At 42.1% G+C, this 24,254-nt stretch overlaps 1 protein-coding gene across 1 annotated transcript in view; it reads right to left on the bottom strand.

Moving 5' to 3' along the window:
• CNTNAP5 (contactin associated protein family member 5) overlaps window positions 1-24,254 on the bottom strand; it is an 886,651-nt gene that overhangs the window by 357,695 nt on the left and 504,702 nt on the right. The window contains exons 9-10 of the mRNA XM_030840366.2: window positions 9,277-9,426; window positions 6,173-6,344 (exon numbers count right to left, since the gene is read on the bottom strand). Of these exons, the coding sequence (XP_030696226.2) occupies window positions 6,173-6,344; window positions 9,277-9,426 (322 nt within the window). The remainder of the gene's footprint in view (window positions 1-6,172; window positions 6,345-9,276; window positions 9,427-24,254) is intronic.

The following is a 24,254-nucleotide window of genomic DNA, read 5'->3' as shown; positions in this document are numbered from 1 at the left end:
ACTGTTATTTCCTTCTATGAAAAACCAGAGCTGCGTGATCTCCAGGGACCTTCCTCAATATCTTCACTCTATGAGGAAGGAACATAGGAAACGGGACTGTGACCAGGGAAACCTTTGCCACGCACCAGAAGACAAGGTGCAGTCTCTGTTCATCTTTAGGAAGGTTTGCAGGAATATTTTTTGGTGGGTGGAGTCACTCTTATTATAATGATACCACCCCCCTCCCACAAGGTGTGAGCTTAGTCTAGAAGGTAAAACCAAGCTCTGACTTTCAGAGGGACCAACAAGTAAAATAACTGCCTTCAAAATAACAACAAAACAAGTAACATTTGTTGGCAGCAGCAGTGATTCTGAGACCCACCCTCCCTTCCACCCCAAATAGCCCTTCACTCAGACACCTCTGAGGATCCGACTGTTTTCATTTATACTGTTCGTAGTGGGAAGCAGAGGAAGAGCTGAGTGGCAAAGGCCAGGGAGGGAGATGGAATTCAGTTGCCCCCAGCAGTGTCCCTTGGACTGATTTCAACACCCTTGGAGAGGGACACTGAGACAGAGCTGCTGGAACTCTCTAGAGACTGTGAGACTTATCAGGAGGGCAGCTGCTTGGGGGCCCAGTAGCAGCAGGACCCATCGTTCCTCTCCCCCACACCTGGTCCCCTATTATACAGAATCCATGCAATCCCACTGCCTACAGGATTAGAAGCTTTAGGGCAGTGGTTCTCAAGGTCTGTCCCAGCAGCACCCTGGAATTGGTTAGAAAAGCAAATCCTCTGGCCCACCACAGTAAAACTCAGAAATTCTAGGGGCGGGGCCCAGCAATTTGGATTGTAACAGGCCCTCCTGGTGATTCTGATATCAAAAAGGCTGGAATTTGCCTGCAAAATTTAAGGAAGCATTCATTTCCAGGTTCATGTAAATTCAGGGTGTACACAGGCATGAACCTGGAAATGAGGACCACCTTAGATTGTGTGCCCTGGGCACATCACGTGCTTTCCTTACCCTCTCCAGGCCCAGAGAAGCAATGCTTTAGGAGAATCCAGGGACCACAACCTTGGCACCGAAATTGATGCGCATCTTCCTAATAGGTGGTGGTTGGTGCCTCAGAGGGTCAGCTCAAAGCGAACTGAAACTCAAGGGAAGTCATTGAGCACCTGATCCGAGGGACATATGAGGTCTAGATAGACCGCCACACCAGAAACTACTGGGGATCCCTGGCTGCAGTGGGGGCTGGCGAAACATCAGAGGGAGACCTGAGCTTCTCCTTTCCCCGTGGAAACTGGAGATTCAGCAAACCTTTGGCTATAGGAATTCACATGGCGACTCACTGAGTATCTACTCTTTACTGGACGTACAACTGAGCGCCTGACTTCTTACACTCTCTCATTTAACTCTCAATGCGAAGGTAGGTTTTATTATCCTGGTTTTGCAAAAGAGGAAAGAGACAAAAAGGTTAAATCCTATGTGTCCTATTTCAAGCTGACAAGAAGCATACTGGGAATTAAACATGCTCCAACACCTCTCAAATCCTCTGCCACCTGCACTGGGATTGATGACTTTCTCCAGGTGCGACACCCACTTCCCCTCACTGACTCATCAGCATCCCTGTTTGCCCCTCCCGGTTTGGCTTCACACCTTGGATCTTGTCTCCTATCGGAATGAAGTCTTAGACAGCATTTGGTGATTTGTTTCTTCTGCCCTGGGCTTTGAACCCTGAAGGACGGGATATGGCTCCTGGAATTAACTGCTTGGCTCTTTCAACAAAAGCACTTCTTGACCTGGACCACCAAGAGTGGGACATCCTTATATCACTCAGACTTTGCCTGAGTAGAGTTCCCTAATATTCTGTAATAACCTAAATGAGAAAAGAGTTTGAAAAAGGATAGATATATGTATATGTATAACCAATTCACTTTGCTGTACACCTGAAATTAACACAACATTGTTAATCAACTATACTCCAACATAAATTAAAATTTTAAAAATATAAGCTATAAGGATACAGTGTAAAACATGGGGAATATAGCAAATATGTCATAATAACTATATATGGATTATAACCTTTAAAATTGTGAATCACTATATTGTACCCTTGAAACATATATAATATAAAAAAAAGACTATATATTCAAAAAAGAAAAAAGAAAATAAAGGCCTTGCCTGATATCACATACCATTTTGAATGCCTCTCTTTTAAATGGAATCTCATCAGGCACCTAAGGTTGACAAGGGATTTAATAGATGGCATATCCCTGAACAATTTTTATATGGTTGTGGGCAGAAGATGAGGTTACATATTCAGATCCACAGATACACAATGACTGCCATTTCCAGGTCAGATCCTTCTGAGTAGATACTACAAGGGAGAGAACACTGGCAGTGTCTAACTCTGGATTGCAACTTCAGTCCTGTGACCATGGAAAAGTGAACATTATCTCCAGGTCTTAGTTTACCCCCTTGAAAAAATGGGGATATAAATGATCTCATACTCTCGTATCTTCTACAACTCTTACCACATCTTATTTTACTCAAGAATATACAATAAGACTGCCTCGTTCATTCACTAAATGCCTGTTTATGAGGTCAAATAAACCAGGGCGTGATTCTGCTCTAAGCATACTTTGTTCGATGATGGTTGAGAATATCAAGCCTGGACTACTTTAAGCCCACGGGGTGCAAGAGATAAGTATAGCTCATGAAGAACCGTGTTTTCGGATGAGGAGAACATGAGACTGGAGATTCAGCCTGCAGAGGAGGGCTGGTGGCTGCACATCATATTCTAGAGGTTTAAAGACTACTGAAGGGGCTTGGGGTCTGTCGGGTCCCAATGGTAACTCCTACGAGGGTTCTCCCAACCTGACCTTGGACTGTCAGGCACTGGACAGTCCTCCAATGGAGCCTCCTAAAACCAGTGCTTTCCCTTCTGCCAGAGAAGTAGGCCAGCCCAGTTCCTCCACCTCCTTTCTTCCTTGAGGCCATAAGCTTCAGAAAAGTGCCCATTACTGAGATGCAAATTGTTGGTTTAAATCCTTCAGTCCCTGAGAAGGAACTCTCCCAGCTTTACTCAAGACCTCAGCCATAAAAAAAGAATGAAATAGTACCATTTGCAGCAACAGGGATGGTGAACTAAGTCAGACAGAGAAAGACAAACATATGATATCGCTTATACGTGAAATCTAAAATAAGGATACAAATGAACTTACTTACCAAACAGAAACAGACTCACAGACAGAGAAAACAAATTTATGGTTACCAAAGGGGGAAGGTAGGCGGGAGGGATAAATTAGGAGTTTGGGATTAACAAACACACACTACTATATATAGAATAGATAACCAACAAGGACCTACTGTATAGTATGGGGAACTCTACTCAATATTCTGTAATAACCTAAATGGGAAAAGATTCTGAAAAATAATAGATACATGTATATGTATAACTGAATCACTTTGCTGTACACTTGAAACTAACACAACATGGAAAATCAACTATACTCCAATATAAAATATAATTTTTTTTAAATAAAATAAAATGCAACTATACTCACAGTATGACATTTGAATATATTTTCATCAAAAACACATAATAAAGGTAAGAAATTTAAAAATCAAAATTCTTTTTGTATGTTTTCACAAAATTATTTTCTTCTAAGCATTGAAAGCTTGCTATTACAAATAAAATATAAAATAGGAATCATTGTTAATGAAAACCAAAATTTTTAATCAAAATGATTTAAATAAAACTAGTGTTTAATGTTTTAAAATATTCATTGAATTTCATTAAACCTTACTAAATTTTTCTAAAAAAACCACAGAAACCGAAAATAAGCCACAGCCAGACTGTTCTCTACCCCCTTGTCTCCCGCCAAACCTTGCCCCCCCGCCCCCTCCGCCCCCGCAAGTGGCAAGCTCCTTGAAGGCAAAACTTCACACTTGTCCTTAAATCAGGTTCGTGTTGATTAACACATTAAAAATAAAATGCAGAACTCAGAAACCACCTGCTTTTCTAACCCCAACTCCCACTCTCCACCAAATGTTAAATAGAAGTTCAAGAAATAATTAGTTAAGCAAAGCCTTTTACCAGTTTCCCTTCTGTTAAAGGCACTGTCTGGTAAATCAAGAAAAATGTCCCATTTACCCACTAAACTAAACACAATCCCTTATTATACAATTAACCAAAACACAATTGTATGTAATACAATTATACAGACTACAATTACACAAAAGTAATGATGCAGCATAGATGGCAATGGCGTCCATGTAATGGAAAATAATGAGAGCTCCCTTGATTAGAAATTAACTTATCATGAGAGATCCCTATTGATAAATGTTCCCCTACTGATCTACACTTTGCAAAAGGCTGTCTGGCTGATGAAGTCAGATGCTCCCTCCTCACCATTAGTAAAGACTACAGGGTAGCAACCATTCCACACAGCGTCTTTTACTCTGAGGTCTCTAAACTAGCACAGTCTAATGAAGCATACATTTTATTACCCACTTTTCCAGCTGGCCAAACAGAAAAAAATGAAGCAGGAGAGCCAGCAAGTCTGTGTGATTTGTTGATGATCCCATGTGGAGTGGTATTAATAGAGAAACATGCACATAAACTTCCACCAAATTATATCAGTCATTCCAAGCATGAGAGGAGATTATGGTCTGCAGAGCTGATTTCTGTGTGATGCTCAGTACAGGCATCTGCTACTTCTCATCATTGCTCCCCTGCACTGGGGCTGTCACCTCACTACCTCTGGGCTGGTTCTTTTCCAATCCATCCTTCTCCCTTTTCCTGAGCACTCTTTTTACGAAGCAAATCGACTACCTTCCCTGAGTCCTCCTAGAGCATGAGGCTAAATGCCTTAGGCACGCAAAGTTCTTCCTAATTGGCCGTATTCATATCATGTGCTCTACTACCAAGACTTACCATCCCCACTGAGCTATATTTTGCGGAATCTAAAACACCATTCACTGTAAGACATGCCATTATTTTATATGCTCAAAGAAAAGTAAATATTGCCATTTCAACTACTATAAATAATCAAATGCAAAATGTGCCCCAATATTAGAGATATTTAAATGAAAACTAAGTGTATTGAGTGGACAAAACACTTGCAAGCCATGACCCTCCCCCCGTTTCTATGGCATTTCACATGCCATATCCTGCCAATATGCCTACAATACCATCACCCCCACTCCTCAGTCAAGCCTGCCCGTCCTTTAAAACTCAGCTCAACACCACTTCCTGAAAACCTTCCTGACCTCAGCTGCCACTGTCATATGTCCCACAAATAAGGGTACACTTCCTGGTCATTGATAGCATTTTATAGTAATGTATAATTAATTCCCTGATAAAACACAAGCAGGGACTCTGTATCACCAACACACAGGCAAGCACATAACATGTATTCACCTATTCGGTAAATGGTATTTTGACTGGGGTGATTAGAATTGGAAGAAAGACGGAGGTTAAGTGCTAGAGGAGAAACATGGATCACATGATTAACCTTGCTGAAAATTCAGAACTTCCTCCTCTGTTATTTTCTCCAGCGTGTCTTTGAATCTAGAAACTTCAAATAGAAGAGGAGCCAGAGCCCAGGAGAAATGAAGAGGGAAAGGGAGCTTTTGCTAGATGTGTAGGTTGGGGAATAAAGGTGCTGATTCCCTGTCCAGGGTCCAGTCTTCTCTGGGCCAAAGAAACAGAGGGTTAGGGGTGGTGACAGCAAAGATCAGGCCCCCAGGGAGTGACTGTAAAACTGGACTCTGTTATAGGAATCCCGGAGGGTTTGATTTTCATCTGTCAGTTTTAGAAAGGACACTCACTGCAGTGAAGAATGAAATGGTTTAGGAGAGAAGCAATTCCTCCCTCCTTTTTGCTTCACTCTTAACTTCAAAGTAATCAAATGTTGTTTACGCATAAAATTTTAATCCTTTCACAAATTTGTATTTTGATTTAATTTGCATATCCCATTTACTGCAAGTCGACATGAAGAGAGACTCAACTCATTTAAACCATTTTTCTCTGGGCCAGAAATCCTTTCAGAAATATTTTCCATTAGGCGACTCAATTATGTCTAATGTGGCTGATGTCAGGGGATTCGAATTTTGGTGAAAGAAGCTCATATTTAGAAGAGTGAAAATGGGAAGGTGGGTGGGAGAACAGAGGAGAAGAGACCATAATTACCTGTCTTTGATGCTACACAGATCAATGTGTAAATCACTAAAATTCCCCAGGGAACCTTGCTGAACTGAAATGAGGTCCTTGGGCTGGTTATCAATAAAGATGAGCCTCATGCAGCCTTGGAAAGCATTAATGGGATGTAAGCACTGGGAATCGGTGAGATTGTCAGGGCACCCTGTGGGACAGAGAAAAAAAAAAAATAAAGAAGAATACTGAAATGATCAGTTATTGCTTTGGCGACCTATTGATGGAAGACCTTAAGGTCTAATTATTTTGGTGTTTTTTCATTCACAGCAGTGCACACATTTTCGTTGTAAATCCTAGCATTCTCAGAGAGGGGACAAAACTGGTACAAAATGGGGCATACTCAATCACTGTATAGAATAGAAAACAAAATGTGTTAAAGGGGATACCAATCCTATCGCATTTATCTTGTTGTTTTTTCTTTTTTTTAAACTTCATTAGATTAGAAGTCAGCAGCAACTTTATTAGGAGAATCAAACCCACGGAGACTTCAGATAGTGGAATTATTAAAACCATGATATAAAATATAGTTATTATACCTAAAGAAATAAACCCAGGGAATTAAAATATGTATCTCATTCTTATTTCTTTTCACCCTGTTCGTAAGCTATTTGCCCTTCTTTTGTGTGGTACACTTCACTCAGCCCAAGAAAGCAACATATCATAACTACTGGGGAATTTCTGTCTTGAAACACTCTTTTAAATGCACACTTCAATTCCGAATTACACATTCAAAGAAAATTACGCTTTGGGTAACAATGGTAGCAGAGTAATTGTCTGGTTAATTGTCAGCATTATCAGGCTTGGTTCCTGAGAAATGTACACAATTCCAGGAGCTGGAATTTTGAAGTGATATGCAAAGCAAATCCAGACGCTAAAGGAACGAAGCGTTTAAATGCACATAGTTATAGGGCTGTAATCACATACCTGAAAGGTTAATACCATACCTTTTTAAAGGGTGTTCTTTAAAAAACAAACAAACAAAAAACAACAGGCACTACACTGAGCATAGCTTGCAACCAGGGAATAACTGCGCATTAGGACAGGTATAGAGCCATGTACGTGCATGGTTGCTTGTGCTCTTTATAAACTCCATCCCAATGGTTTTAATAGGTTCAGAGCATATGGGGATGCATGCTTGGAAACATGGCAATAACCCATAAATAATTGGGAATTATTTCAACCATCTCTAATAGACAGTCACTGCTGGGCTGAAGCCCAGCAGTTGGTTAACGGCTCACAGGCACACTATAAAATGAAGAGAGATGCTACAACTTCTAATTGAAGCCATAGAGAGAATTTATGTAAGTTGACTATTATCACTCAAACTCATTTTTCACTTTCCTTAAGTTTACAGTCTACGTGTGGGGCATTCCCTTAAATACTGTTCAGATCCCAGAAAAATCTTCCCTCCTCAGCCTGAAGCCCCGTTAAGACCCACGTCTAAAAACACTTCAACTGCGGGAGGGGAGTCATTTTGCCTTTGAGGCATTTCAGATGCTTAAGTCACATAATTAATTCAACGGCATTTTCCCCAGAAATAAATATAAGTTTGCTTTTCTCTGCTGTCTATGAAACACTGCATATGATGCAAAATTATACAGTCTGTGAAACGTATCTTTGGGGGCCACCAGACCTTTCTTCTGCAGTCTTTACATTCCTTTGCTGTCACTAGTGGCTCATGGAGAACACAGATTTGGGGTTGAATCCTGCTTCTACTACTCACACAAATTATTTCATCTCTGCAAACACAGGTCTTATTATCTGTAAAACGGGGTTAATATTACCTACCTCATAAGGATTCTGCATGAATTAAATGATGTAAGACATAAAATATTTACAGAGAATCAAAGTGTTCCCTTTTTAAAGGAATTTGTTATCTAGGCACAGGTGGAGATTTGGAATGAAGGACAGAGGCTCTGGCCCTGAAATCAAACCACAAAGGAATCACTCCACACTGTTTCCCTCTCAGGACACCCGGATGTGTACACTGCATCTGTGCAAAGTCCCTTTCGTATTTCAAAGCTTAACCTCATGTCATTGGTATGAGAGAAGTGATTTGCAAATTCTCTTTTAGAGACTGCACTTTATAACTTTACAGGATACTTCTCTTTAGACCAGGCCCAGCTGAGACCCATATTTACAAAAGCTGAAGCCAGTCTGTCCGTTCTAACGTAGAAAGCATGATGTTGTACATTTAACCTTGATCTCACTGAATTCTCCCAGAAATTCTGCTTTGTTTCCCAACGTCCTTGATAAGGAAGTTCAGGGACCATGAGTATGTTACTCGAGGTCACACAGCTACTGGAATTCATTACTCTTTACAGATTGTTTCTATAATACCAACAACTGGCTAAGTAATTAGATACGAATATTTTTAATGAAAAAAACTTTTAAAAAACTAAATAAAAATATACATACATCCATAAAAATGAAGCAAATGCCTAATTATATATTTTTCCTCCTTACCAGTTTGCCCTTGTGTTTTCATCTTTGCGAAGTTTCCTAGCATTGGCAGGGGCAGCGTCTATACTGGCTGCTCTTTGTGAAGCCCCAAGTTCATGGGCTTCTAGGTCTTCCCCATTTTTAGCTGCCCCCCTCCATGGGCAGGGCCTCCAGGGATGTGGGGAACAGATGGATAGGGGATTAAGAAAGCAAATCAGCAGAGAAATGACTGAGAAAGCTGAGGATGTTGGTTGTACCTTCCTACCTGGATTTTTTTTTTTTTCTCTTGCAGGTACTGCTGACTATCGGTACACTTTCTCCAAGTTTTCAGCTGAGTTTCTCTTTTGGAATATGATCACAGAGTCTGGCATGGCAACAAAAATCTCCTTTGGATGTGTTATGTAACACCAGCTCTTACAGCTAGATTTTTTTTTTTTTCCTCAGCACCGACCTAGATAATTTATATTTGTACAGCTGTGGGAAAGTTTGCTTCTCATTTCTTTGGGCTTGAGGGCAGGTGTACGTGCGTATGTGCTGGGAGAATGGTCAATTTGACACAGAAAGAATTGTCATAGTGAAATAACTGTCCACTGCATCCTCCCTCCTTTATTTTCAACCTCAAAAGCTGGGGAATTTACCTCCAAAGTAATAGAGATTTCCAGAATAAATCTGCATCCGGGTGGTGTCCTGAGCCGGGGATGCTGCATCGTTATCCAGAGTGAGAGTGATGCGGTTCCTTCTGGCGTTGATGCTCACTGAATGCCACAAACCATCATTCAAGTCACTGCCTGCAAAAGAAACAGGAAGGGCAAGCGTAGGGATGAATGATTTGGGCAGGTGTGGAGAGAGCAGGGCTCGTTTCCTTGCCTGCGGTGGTCCTTGTACATTCTCAGAGTGGCCCCTCTCTTCATTTGGCGTAAAACAAATCCTCAGCTGCTTCCCAGGCATCTTTCTTTTTCTTTTGACCACTTCATTCTATTATTTTCCTTTTTTAAAAGGGGCTGAACCACTTCTGACATGTTTGGTTTGAAAACAAAAGGGCAAAACACAAATGTGTTTGTATACTACAAAGGTATAGAAAACATTTATTGACTTATTGATACAAAATGCAGAGTAAAAAGTGAAAAAGAAAGAAAAAAAGAAAAATTCAAAACGTTCCCGGTGATTTTTAATCTCTGAGTGGTGGGGTTAAAGGCAATTTTAGTTTTCTCGCATTTTTCTACACGTGACATATTTCTTTTTTAGTAAAGAAAATAAACTGTTTTAGAGGCAAAAGTAGATGAGGAAAGCTAGATTCCAGTGACATACCAGGCAGAGGAGTCTCCTGCTGAAAGGAGGTAACAGACTAGTTTAGTTCCAACCTTTTTCCTTAACTAATTATGTGACACTGAGTCACCTACCTTCACGGAGCTCTGGTTTTATCTTCTGTAAATACCATAATTCTTACTCTGTATTATTGGTAAGGGATCCATTGAGATCAGGCAGGAAAGTTCCCAGGTTGTGGGCATAGTGGGTGTTTATTAAAAGGCAATTTCTCTCTCGTTCTTTTGCCCCAGATGCCTTTGACTTGCACTGCACTGCCGACCTACCTTGTTGAGGAAAGTGTGCTGGGAATTACGCACCAGTGTTTTCACTCTTTCCTACAAAAAGTTTATCATCTTTTAAGGCTCTGTCTGTGCAAAGTGCTTGCTGAAGGAAACATGGTCGTATTACCCAGTCCAGTCACAAAGATTTGTTTGTAACCAGATCACAGAGCCCCCCATGTCTTCACTCAATAGACATGTGCCCTGCTATGGGCCGAGTTACCCTCCTTTTCTCATTGCCTCAGTTTCCTCCCCTGCAAAATGGGGAGAATGACTGTACTCACAGGCTCTTGTGAGAATTATACCTATTAACATAGTAGGGCCTGTAGGACAGGTCATATCACATCGCAAGTAGAAATCATGCTCACTAAAGCAAAAGGACAGAACAGCAACCACAAAAATGCTCCCCTGCATTTGGGAGAAAGGATAGTCATATCATCTGGTCTCTACCCTGGGGTAATCCACAGGTAGATGGAAGAGACTTAGGCAAAGAGGCTTAACATACGGTCCTTTGAGAATTTCAGGCTGGTGGCTTAGAGAAGCAAGTGAACAACAGCCCTGCTTGCAATTCGGGGTGAACCAGTAACACGGGGATAGAGAAGAAAGACCTAACTCCACATAAGGATCCTGAAAATACTTCATAGAGGAGGCGGTTTTTGAAAACTGCGCAAGAGTTTCTCACTTCTAAAGAGTTCCGGGGGTCAGAGAGCCTATACAGAGAAGCAAAGGTCTGGAATGAGAAACAGGACAGGGCAACAGGAAAGCAGGTGGGAAGAGTCCGGTCAGGGGCCTCGTGTGCCAGGCTAAGGAAGGCATTTCAACAATGTCCTCGGACAAAGGATTCTGGAGGGCACTTTACCCAAGCCAATTGTCTCAGAATCTCTGGTGATGGAGTCCCAGACATCTGCATTTTAAGAAAGCTCCCTTGATGATTCTGATGTGTAGCCAGGAATGAAATCACTGGTCTAGAAGTGAGGAAATCACTGGGAGTCCAAGAGGAAACCACTGGCGTGGTGATGACCTGCCTGGAGCTGCACATTCAGAGACCCTGGTGGCCAGAAGTCGGGGCTGGGAGGAGGTGAGGCTGGAAACAGAATGACCAGGGTCTCAGCCAAAGTATTAGCAGCGAAAGTGGAGAGGAAGGGGTGGATGAAGAGCTATTTCCGGAGCTCAAGGAGTTCAGTCTTGGTAGCGCCTACAGGGGGGCAGTCCCTGAGAAACCAGCTGGGAAGAAAGCACTGACAATCAGACCAGAGGTCTGCAGGGCTCCTTAGAACAGCTGCTGAAGAGCTCGTGCCCCTGAGCCATCTGATGGCAGGAGAAGCTGCCCCCGGGAAAGCACAGCACCAGGCTGGGGGCCCAGCTGCATTGCACCAGGGCAGCCGTGCTCCATCTGTTCAGAATGGCCCAGATGTAGGTCTTCCTGCGTTTTCTGCCAGCTCCCACTCAGCCAGTGTGTGCTGTGGCCCTGAACATCTGCTTGGGGTGGAGAGGAGAATCCAGAAGCTATTCAGCCTGGAGGCCCTACTTTCCCCCAAAGGCCAGGGTCTGGGTCCCAGCAACAGGGATTCTGCTAATGAGGCAGAGGGTCTGTCAGGTGTTTCTTGGTGCTGAACATTTGACTTCTGTCAGGGGCATTTGGGGGGCATGGCCAGCTGAGGTCTTTACTCCTTTTACTGTCATTTGCGTACCGATTTAAGTCCCTCTGCATAACAGATGAGATTGCATTTTCAGGTAAACTCTAGACTGGGCTGGAAGGAAGTCAGTAACTAGTTCAACACATAGGGTGGAAATAGCCCCTAAGGGCCCAGCTAGGCATCAGGGATACAGTAGGCAAGAAAGTACAGACGGAAGCCAGGGGGGAGTGTGCCATCTAGCTAGAGACACATCACTGAGTCGCTGTACAGAGGACACTGGCCCGAGGAAGAGGTCTACTCAGTGTGAGGGGACCAGGGCTGGGGCTCAAGCTTATATGTTCTGACTTGGGGTCCCATCCCCTCCCCAGGCCACTATCCACATTTCTGTCTTTAAAAGCATCACTTAATAAGGGTTTGCTTGGTCAGTTGTTTGTTTTCTTTTTCTTTTTGTTTTTTCTTTCTGGTCTGCTTTTCCTTTTAATTCGATCTCTTTTGATCTTTTCCTACATGGTCCCTAGTCCCTGCAGGGAGAGCCTGTGTGAAATCTTAGCTTTTAGAATTATTCGAACAGTAGTTCTTGCTGCTGACCACACAAAGGGGTTACCTGAGCAGATTTTGAAAAGACGGGCCCCTGGGCCCTATACCAGCTTAATTAAGACAGACTTCTGGGGGTGGCCACAGACCTTGGAAGTTTCAAAGACCCCCAGAACTTCAATTGCACAGCCCAGGTTGGGAACTAATCTGTGAGAGGTTTCAGAAGAGGAAGGAAAGAAGCTAAGAAAAGTAAGACTGGCTTAGAGGAGCTGACCCGGGCATAGATGCCAAGGCAAGCGAACTGGCAGATCCCTCTCTAAAAATCTGCTTCTACCTGGGCTCTCTTTTTCCCTTCATTCTGTTAACAGATCCAAGATCACACCCCTGGAGCTTCTTCCAGAATTTTTTTTTTTTGCGGTACACGGGCCTCTCACAGCTGTGGCCTCTCCCGTTGCGGAGCACAGGCTCCAGATGTGCAGGCTCAGCGGCCATGGCTCACGGGTCCAGCCGCTCCGCGGCATGTGGGATCTTCCCGGACCGGGGCACGAACCCGTGTCCCCTGCATCGGCAGGCAGACTCTCAACCACTGTGCCACCAGGGAAGCCCCAGATTTATATTTTAAGAATACTCTTTAAAAGGTACAGGTTTAAGGGCTATTAATTATTCACAAATTAGGGGAAATCAATTCCATCAGGTTGCTTTCCTTCAAAAACCTGAGATAAGGAGCTCTGAAAAACTAGAAGTTCTCAATGAAAGGAACAGGAAGGCGTTACCTTTGAGGCCAGGAACACCTCCTTGGGGAAAAAACCTCTCGGGGTGAAAAAATACAGTATTGAGGACCACTTTGGGGTGCTAAGTACTCATATGATTGAAAAGCTGAGGCTGAAAATGTGGGACTTTGGTTCTGGAAAGATTATTGGATGACAACAAACATAAAATTTCTGAACTTTGATGTGATGTTAAATAATATTTGTCATCTCCCAGACTGGGAAAGAATAAAAACCAATTATAGTCTCTGTTAGTGGATATAGAGGGAAACAGGCAATTTCAAAATTGATAATTCTTTCTAGAAAGCAATTTACCAACAAGTATCAAAAACCCTAAAAATATCATACCTCATCTCTACGAATTTTATTCTGAAGAAGTAATCCTAAAATAGTAACAGAGCTGCAAACAAGGTTTATGGTGAAGAGAGTTCATGACATCATTTTTAATAGCAAAAATTCACAACTACTAATATTTCCAATAAGGGTAAGTAGATAATTCAGATGCAGTGTATTCAATAACATGGAACATAATCCTGAATCTTTGTTTTTCTGCATGAATTTTAGTATAATGCATCTAATGCCATGAAATAGACTGTGATGTTTCTATAGAGATTATATTAAATTTGTAATTTAACTTAGGGAGAAATGATATCTTTATAATGTTGAGTTATCCCATCCAAGAATGGGATATCTTGTTACATTTGTCCAAGTCTTATTCAGTGCCTTTCAGGGGTGTTTTAACACTTTTCTTGTATGGTTTTGCACATTTCCTGTCAAATTTATTCCAAGTATTTCACCCTCTTTGTCACTATTGTAAATGAAATTTTCTCTACCATTAGTAGTAATAATAATAACGTGGAATATAATATAGTCATTAAAAATCATAATTCCAGGAATGATATGGAAATCCTGAAAAGTGAAAAACAGTATGTGTGGTACAGTTCACATTTTGTTAAAAATAACTACAGAAATACTGGAACGATATTGAATGATAGAATCACAGATTCCTTTCTCTTATACAGAGTACTAGAATGTGCCAAGTTTCTAAAAAAGTGTGTGACGTTTATAATCATTTTTTCAAAACTAACAAACTGTTGAGGCTGAGATAAAGGATAGGGAAAGTTTTCATTCTTTTCCACATCTTGCCCCCATTACTTAAAGTGGTTGCTTCCTGGTCCCAGAATTCAGCCTAAGGCATTAGTATAAAAGGTCTCTCACAGAGAGGGTTAAATAGGCTTAGAAGTTTTTCTTCATGGAAAAAAAAAAAAAGAGACACTTTCCACCCTTGCAATTGAACTTGCAAATTGAAATGTGAAACACAGCCCAATTGTAAAAATAGCTAATAATACACTCTGCCAGTATTGAATATCTACAATGTGCCAGGCACTTTCAATATATAATTGAAAGTATATAATTATACTTTCCTAGTATATAATTTCAATATAGAATCCCTAGTTCTCACCATAGTCCTGGAGGCCAAGCTTTATAGTCCTCACGTTGTAGATGCTAAAACAGAAAATTGGCGAGGCTGCCCTGGGTCCTATGGCTACCGCAGAGCCAGGATTCAAAGGGTCGGGCACCTAGGCTGAGCTCTCAGGCACGCAGGATGCTCTGCTTCTGCTCTCCACACTTCCAAAGCTAGCCCTGCTCTGCTCCAGGAATTGCTCTGATGGCCAATTACCTCTGCAGAGTTCTATTTTCTGCTGTGGAATTCACCTTTGCTTTTATTTACTTATATTTTTGAAATAGATTTATTGAGATGAAATTCACATACTGTACACTCCATCTATGTAAAATGCAGTTCAATGTTTTTCTGTATATTCACAGAGTTAGGCAGCAATCACAATTAATTTTAAAATGTCTGGAGCCCCCCAAAGAAATGCTGAAACCTTAGCTATCAGTCTCCAATCTCCCCAGGCCCCCACCTCCAGCTGTGCCAGCCACTCAACCACTTTCTGTCTATGCGGATTTGCCGACTGAGGAGATTACATATAGATGAAGTCATACATCATATTCCCTTTTGTGATTGGCTTCTTTTGCTTCCCATAATGTTTTCAGGGTTCATCGTAGGTAGCAGCTTGTAACAGTCTATCTGTATGGCTGAATGTCTTTCCATTGTGTGGATAGACCACATTTTGTTTATCCTTTTGCCAGCTGATGGACACCTGGGTGGCTTCCACTTTGCAGGTATTATGAATAATGCTGCTATGAACATTCTTGTACAAATTTCTGTGTGGACCTATGTTTCCAGTTCTCTTAGATGTACACCTAGGAGTGGAATCGCTGAATCATATGGTAACTCCGTAGTTAACCTTTTGAGGAACTGCCAGAGTGTTTCCAAAGTGGCTGCACCAGTTTCTATTCTCACAAGGCAACTTCCCCTTTGACAAGGCTGAGTTCAAACGTTGGTCCTGTCCTTTCGTGGAACTTCTACCTTCTAAGAAGGATTAAGGCACAATTCAACTTTTTTTTTCTTAAAATGATATCCGCTTAGGTCTGACCTTGGAATTCTCACTTTTACTACTTTGATTTTTTTTCTAGATAAATATCATTACCAACATCTCATGTGTTTTTTTTTTGTTTGTTTGTTTGTTTGTTTTTACGGTACGCGGGCTCTCACTGTTGTGGCCTCTCCCGTTGCGGAGCACAGGCTCCGGACGCGCAGGCTCAGCGTCCATGGCTCACGGGCCCAGCCACTCCGCGGCACGTGGGATCCTCCCAGACCGGGGCATGAACACATGTCCCCTGCATCGGCAGGCAGACTCTCAACCACTGTGCCACCAGGGAAGCCCCTCATGTGTTTTTTAAATACTTTTTATAATGGGACCTTTCCAATAATTTACAGTTCACATTTGATGAAATTGGCACTAAAAGCAGTTAAGCAATATGCTGAAGGCCTAAACTTTTTTATAGGAGTAACATTTTCCCTTAAAGTAGAGTTTCTCAACTCTGGCACTGGGCATTTGGGACTGGATAATCTTTGTTGAGGGTGTGGTATTTTGTACTACGCTTCTTGTGTAGGATGGTTAGCAGCATCCCTGAATCCCTGGATGCCCCCATCCCCAGCTCCCTGGATGTCCCCATCCCCAGCGCCAAAAACATTACCAGACATGGAGTTATATGAGCTGTTTGTATATTTTGGAAATTAACCCTTTTTTGGTCGCATCGTTTGCAAATATTTTCTCCCATTCTGTAGGTTGTCTTTTCGTTTTGTTTATGGTTTCCTGTGCAGACACTTTTAAGTTTAATTACATCCCACTTGTTTATTTTTGTTTTATTTCCATCACTCTAGGAGATGGATCAAAAAAAATATTGCTGTGATTTAGGTTAAAGGGTATTCTGTCCATGCTTTCCTCTAGGAGGTTGGGATTAACATATACACACTACTATATATAAACTAGACAACCAACAAGTGCCTACTGTGAAACACAGGGAGCTATAGTCACTATCTTTTAATAACCTATAATGGAAAAGAATCTGAAAAAGAATAGTTCTATATGTATTATATATCTGAATAACTTTGCTGTACACCTGAAACTAACACAATGTTGTAAATCAACTGTACTGCAAGTAAAAGATAAATAAATAAAGGGAAAAGTTCCCCACCACCACCAACCTTAGAGTTTTATGAGAATAAAATGATAAATTTATATGGATATGCTTAGCACATTATTTGGCCATGCTAGAAAATTATAAAGTTAGGTTTGTGCTTAAAAAAAAAGATCAGGGCTTCCCTGGTGGCGCAGTGGTTGAGAGTCAGCCTGCCGATGCAGGGGGCGTGGGTTCATGCCCCGGTCCGGGAGGATCCCGCATGCTGCGGAGCGGCTGGGCCCGTGAGCCATGGCCGCTGAGCCTGCGCGTCCGGGGCCTGTGCTCCGCAACGGGAGCGGCCACAACAGTGAGAGGCCCGCGTACCGCAAAAAAAAAAAAAAAAATCATTACCAGACATTGCCAGAAGTCCCCTGCATGGGATTGGGGGAACAGGAGGCCGGGGTAGATGGGGGTGGAGAATTTCCCTTGGTTGAGGACTGCTGGGTTCAGGGAATAATTCTGAGATTGCAGAGTCTCAGAAAGCAAGGGCTTGCTTTATGTCTCCCTCCCTTTCTATTTTTCTCTCATTCTCAATCCAATTCCTAACAGATCTTTGCATTTCAGCCTTCATCTTATTTCAGTGTCTCTTTTCACGGTTTGAAGACAGAAACATTGTAATCGGGTGGCTGTCCCAGCACCTCTAACCATCAGGCATACAGCCACACCAGGACACACAGAGCTACAGTCCAGGCCAGAGCAGAGTCCCCGAAGGACTCTATTTCCAACCCCGGAAATGACCTGTTACAAATCTCCTTGATGCTTTACTCGCCTGTTAACCCTTGCTCAAGACCCTGCCACTTATAATTTCTAGCAATTTAGACAGATTTCTTAATCTCTCTCAACCTGCTTCTCCATCTGTAAAATAAAGACACAGCTGCCTGGCTTGACTTGGAAGTTTCTAGGCTTTATCTTCCCCAGAAAACCCAATTCAGCTGTTTCTCCATATCCCTTCATACCAACCCTTCCTTAATAGTTCAAAGGTAGTTTCAATTTTTGAGAGAACAAAGTGGGGAATATCTAAATAATTGAATAAGGCAGTCTTAAAATGTCAATCACATCATAAAAGAGCATATTCCAATTATTAGTACCATTATACCACAATTTAGGTCCTGAGTCCTGTTTTTCTTGGAGACTATTTATCCATCAATTATCAAATTCTATTAACGCTTCCCTACACACAGTGGTTTGAATTCACATATTTCTTCAGATTTCTTCTTCAACTTTGATTCTATCCCTTATCACAGGAGCTGGGAATTTTCTGATGGCCTCACTCTTTTCCCAGCCTCTGACCTCTTTCTGGTACAGGATACCTTGAACTATCTAGAGAGCAAGGTTATTAGTGTAAGTCCCCTACAGACGAACGAGTTCCATTCTGAGAGCACGTTCATAAGTCCAATTTGTTCATAAGTCCAACAAAGTTAGCCTAGGTACCTAACTAGCACAATCGGCTATATAGTACTGTACTGTAATAGGTTTATAATACTTTTCACACAACTAAGAACAAACACATAATAAGAAACAAACACAAAAATAAAGGAAACATTGTTAATCTTACAGTACAGTACCTTGAAAAGTACAGCAGTATAGTACAACAGCTGGCACACAGGGGCTGGCATCGAGCGAACAGGCAGGAAGAGTTACTGACTGGAGGAGGGAGAGGAGGTGGGAGATGGTAGCGCTGAAGGATCCTCAGCAATAGGAGACGGAGGGCAAGCTGCAGTGTCACCCATACCTGACGCTGATGGCACAGGTTCTGTTTCCTTGCTGGATTCAATTCTATCTACCCTCTTGAAAAAATGATCCAGTGATGTCTAGGTAGTAGCTCTTTTTTTCTCTTCATAGATGATAGGGTAGCACTGGACTGTACCGTGAACAGCTGCTGCAACCTTTGTGTACCGTTCTACACTCAAGTCCTGTGCCTCAAAAACTAACAGTGCCTCCTCAAAGAAAGAAAATCCCAACTGATTCACTATGCTGTACAGCAGAAACTAACACAACATTGTAAAGCAACTATACTCCAATAAAAATTAATAAAAACAAAATAAAGAAAATCCCCGTGCCATTTCCTGCATCGTGAGTCTCTTCGATTCTTCAGTTACTTCTTCTTCCTCTTGTCCCTCTTCGTCCTTTCTCTGGCCTCCAATTCTATCAGGTCATCATTAGTCAGCTCCTCGTGTGGCACAGCAAGGAGCTTAATGAAGTCGTCCTCTTGCAGATCTAGCTCCACCTTCTGGCTGAGGGTCACTAAGTTGCTGAAGACCACGTTAACATGTGTGAAAGTTTGGAACTTGAAGGTTCACATGTAGGGGACTTACGGTATCAATCTTGCAGCAAAAATCCCTCCAGTGGCTCATGGAGCCCAGAGAATGAAACTCAGATGCTTATCTTGACAATCGATGCCTCTGTAATCAAGTCTCCATCTGTCCTCACCATCTTATTTCCCAATATTTCTACACAAATTCCCTACTCGAGCTAGACTAGTGTATTCATTATGCTCCTAGTGAATGCACTAAGCTAATTGAAGCTTCCTCTCCCAGCCTCTACTTCACTTGCATGCTGTCCTCCCACTATCCAAATTCACATCCAATGCCCAGTTTTTGTCCTCGTGCTTCCTTTCCTTAACTATAGGGACAGGAAACATATATATATATATATATATATATATACATTTTTTTAAACTTTTATCACAGTCACCTAGCACAGCACAAAAAGTACTGAATGACTGAGAGAATAAGTTAATAAACCAGGAAATAAAGAAATTAGGCTTTCCTTGACCAGATCAATACATAGAGATTTCTCCTTTTAAGTTCATATAACATCCACTGTCTGATCTATTCATTTAGCTCGTATTATTTACTGCCTTGTACCATTAATTAACTCTTCATCTCTGTAAGTATTATCTCCCCGATGGGATTACAAGTTCCTAGGGGTCAGAGTCTGCATCGTGTTTTGGTATACCCCTCGGCATCAAAACAGCAACATCCTACCCTCTCCAAAGGCTCCTTGATTGATTCAGCAACAGACTAGCTGAATCTCCACTGCCAAGTGTCAGCAGCAGGGCCCTCTCTGGCATCTAGACCATAAATCACAGGTTAAACCTTTCCTAGCTGTGAAAGCCTGGTTCATATGTCAAGATAACCTGGATCCTCAGAACCCTTGGTCAGCATCTGGGAGGGAAACAGCTGGGTTTGCCATACACTAGGGTCAGATACAAACTGTGACATGTTCGTGGTTGGTGGTGAAGGCATAGTGTCTCTAGGATGGACTTGCATGCTCGGTTCCAGTGTCTACTTGATAAAAATGAGGGTCAGCTCCAGAGCCAGATATTTGTCTGTCACCTTTAGGAGACAGCCCAAACTCTAGTGTCCCTGAACAAAATTCTGCTTCATCTTTTGCCTGTGCTCCTTCGCCCTCTGTGATCCAGGCACTCTAAGCCACCTGTGGAGTCTTACACATCTAGATCTCCCCCTATTTCTCTCCTCTAATTGGGGCATCCTTCCCTTCCTCCTTTGTTTGACCAAATTCTATTCCTTCTTCAAAACAGAGCTGTGTTACCCCTGCCCCTAGGAAGCCTTCCCTTTTTCACCCTTTCTGGTGCCTCTTCCCTTGTGCTCCCCCTGTACCCTGAGCATCTGCCCTACTGCATCATCAGTGTTCAGTACTGTCCCTTTCAACAGTGCCTATGAGCTTTCGGAGGGCAATACTTCCATCCTCAGATTTGAGTACAGTATCAGCAGAAAGTAGATACTTCAAAAGCTTCCTGAATTAAATGTGTAATAGGGAAGAACAAATCCAACTCGATATTAGATCTTTTTCTCTTACCTTAACCTCTGTATTCTATTGCTTTTGCTTCAAGTTAAGAATGTTGCCCATAGCCTGGAATATACAGGATAGCCCATTCTCAAGGCTCTGACCTTTAAGCAGATAACACTTTTCCATTCATATAGAGATAAAAAGTTGCAGAACAGAGAATAACAATTGTCCTATTGGAGGTTTACAGGAACATCCTGACCTGACCTAGGTGAACAGCTGTAAGAACAAAGGATTCCAACACCAAGAAGTTTGCAGCAACCAGCCACAACCCTCCCTCACCTTGCCATAAAAACTGCTTTGCTGAAACCCTTCCAGGAGTTTGGGGCTTTGGGGGGACATGAGCCACCCATTCTCCTTGCATGGCCTTGCAATAAAACTTTCTCTGCTCCAAGCTCTGACATTTTGGTTTGTTTGGTCTCACTGTGCACTGGACATAGGAACATGTGCTCGGTAACAAATAGAGGCAAAGTGAATTATATGAAAGAATTATTAAAGTAGAAAACAGGCAAAGGAAATGACAGAAGTTTTGACTATTAAATTATTTTCCCATAAGACAAATCTAGTTCCCTCTGTTTCTCTTTTGAGAGAAATGGAGAAGAAGGAAGAGTAAGTCATCATCATTACTCAGGCCTGAAAAAGCTACACATGCCCAGGAGACCTCTCCTTTGGTAAACATTCCCAGGCTTTGCTTGATATCTTGAAGCTTCGGCAATGGCAGTTCTCAGTTTCCATAAAGCGGAATGCCTCATCATACGTCTGTCTTCCCGAAACTCAAACTCTGCGCCTAGCCAGACAGCTTGTTGTGACAGTCATGGCCCTGTGGCTATCATTTGTTTGCCCTCATGAATGGGATTTTCTCATCAACATTATCTTAGTTAAAACACAGAGGCATTGATGACAGCTTAATCGAAGCAGAGGATGAGGTTCACCAAGTCATCATGTTTACTTGATGTACAGATGGTGGTGAGATACAAATGGATTCTATGAAAAAGGGTGATATTGGGGAAGCTGCTCTGTGAATTGCAGGACTGCAGACTAAAACCATCTGGCCACAAGTATTAATAGGGTGAGCACTTTTAGCCTTCATGACACAGCCGCCTCCCCACCTCTGGGAGCCGTCTCCCCACCTCTGGGAGCCCCACTGGCCTTTATCTGATTAGTACTTCCCCTGATTATGGCTCATTCTTGGGTTTGACACATTCTGCCTTGTAGAACTGTTGTAACATGAATATGGTTAAAAATCACTTTTAACTCTTCTTCCACTGTTGACGTGAGACACTTCAGAAATGTTTTGGAGGTCAATTCTAATCGTTCATTTATTCAGACACTTGCTTATACATTAGGCAAATATTAGCAAGGGGCTGTTATTAGCAAGGTGTTATACTAGGCCTTGGGCAAATAGTGGTGGCAAGGCAGGCAGTGTTCTTGTTCCCATGAATCCTTACATTCTATGGTGACAGGAACACTGAGCAGCCAGTTATAGAGACATATGATTAATACACATTCTTTTTATAATTTATTTTTTGAAGTATAGTTGATTTACAATGTTGTGTTAATTTCTGCTGTACAGCTAAGCAATTCAGTTATACATACATATATAGTGTATATTTTAATATATATATACTTTCGTATATTCTTTTCCATTATGGTTTATCACAGGATATTGTACATAGTTGCCTATGCTATACCGTAGGACCTTGTTGGTTATCCATTCTATATAAAATAGTTTGCATCTGCTAATCCCAAACTCCCAGTCCATCCCACCCCCACCCCCTTTCCCCTTGGCAACCACAGGTCTGTGCTCTATATCTGATAATACATATTCTTATGAGCTAAATTGTGCCCCCCAAAATCCATATTTTGAAATCCTTACCCCCCCACTCAGTACCCGAGTATGTGTCTGTACTTAGAGATAGGACCCTTAAAGAGGTAATGAAGGTAAAATGAAGTCATTTGAGTAGGCCCATAGTCGATATGACTGGTGTCCTCACAAGAGGAGGATAATAGGTGACAGATGGGCAGAGAGAAAAGACCATGTGAGGGCACAGAGAGAAGATGACCTCTACAAGCCAAGAGAGAGTCCCTCAGAAGAAGCCAACCCTGCCCACACCTTGAACTAGCCTCAAGAACTGCGAGAAGGTAAATTTCTGTTAGGTCACCTAATCCGTGGTATTTTCTTATCATACTCCTAACAAACTAATGCATACATTTATACACATACTTACAGTCAGTGCTACAAAGGAGAAGAACTAGAAGACTCAATAAAGGGGCAGCTGGCCTGCTTTGGGAAGGTTTCTTGAGAAAATATCAACTGAGATAAATCCTAAAAAAAAAAACAAGTGGGATAGTGTGGACCATAGCTGTAGGAGGATTTATTTAATTTAAACAAGGGCAATGATAAGTAATCATCCAATAACATCCATGATGGCTGCTGATCAAAGGCTATGCCATTAGAATTTCATCCTATCTTCAGCTAGAGAAAGAACAAGTCAGTCCCAGCATTCTACTAAGTATAGAAAATTAATGACTGAGTAGAAGAGATTGTTTAGGAGTTTGTAATGCTGGAATGCCCTGTGTCTAACTACTGAAAAATTGTAAGGTGGAAAGAACATTGTTGCTTGTATCTAGGGACTCAGGGGAAGGAGTTGAAATGGTCTCTCCAATAAGCCATTTGCCTCCACTAAAAACATTTCTGTGGCATCCGGTTGATTTCTGGATCTTTGCTCATCATGTGTCCCTTGGCCCTGGGATTCTGTTCTGTGCCTGGCAATTGGCATTCCCCTTCTGTCTTTCCAGCTTTTGTTTTACAGCCCCTGCTGTCAGGTTGAGATCTCTCAGTGTGAAGACTTCCTTCCCCATCTTCTGGGTTCCATTTAGTTGTGCAGAGACTCATTTCTTACTCCTGAAAATTCCACTCTGGGTTTCATGACTCTAGTATATCAAAGCAGTAGATTGTGCAGCTAAATGCTCGGGAGAGAATACTCTCTAATGAAAAGCCATTAGATGGTCTTTCTGCCATTTGATCTTACTGAGGCTTGTTCTGTTTTCTGCAGTGACATAAATATATAAAAATTCTCACCTAGGGACTTCCTTGGTGGTGCAATGGTTGAGAATCCACCTGCCAATGCAGGGAACACAGGTACGATCCCTGGTCCAGGAAGATCCCACGTGCTGCAGAGCAACAAAGCCTGTGTGCCACAACTACTGAGCCTGCGCTCTAGAGCCCATGAGACACAACTACTGAGCCTGCATCCTGCAACTACTGAAGCCTGAGTGCCTAGAGCCTGCGCTCCACAAAAAGAGAAGTCACCACAATAAGAAGCCCGCACACCAAAACAAAGAGCAGCCCCCGCTCACTGCAACTAGAGAAAGCCCGCACGCAGCAACAAAGACCCAATGCAGCCAAAAATAAATACATTTATATTTAAAAAAACCCTCTCATCTCTGAGAAAGTCTGTCCCACATTAAAAGAACCTTATCATGACTCTATCTTGTTTTTCTCTCCACATGCAATAGCTCCAGTACTATTGAAGGTCCTGTATACTCTGATAACTCCCTTACCTACCAATCCATACACACTCACAAGAGTATCCTACTGTGATTAAAAGATCGTCGCAAAAACAAAACGAAACACAACTTCTCAGATTTAGCTCCTTGGCACCTAACTCTATACGGATCACAGAGAGTAACA

Source organism: Globicephala melas, chromosome 7 (assembly GCF_963455315.2).
Source record: "Globicephala melas chromosome 7, mGloMel1.2, whole genome shotgun sequence".
Lineage (NCBI taxonomy): Eukaryota > Metazoa > Chordata > Mammalia > Artiodactyla > Delphinidae > Globicephala > Globicephala melas.
This window is presented reverse-complemented; position numbering and strand designations above follow the sequence as displayed.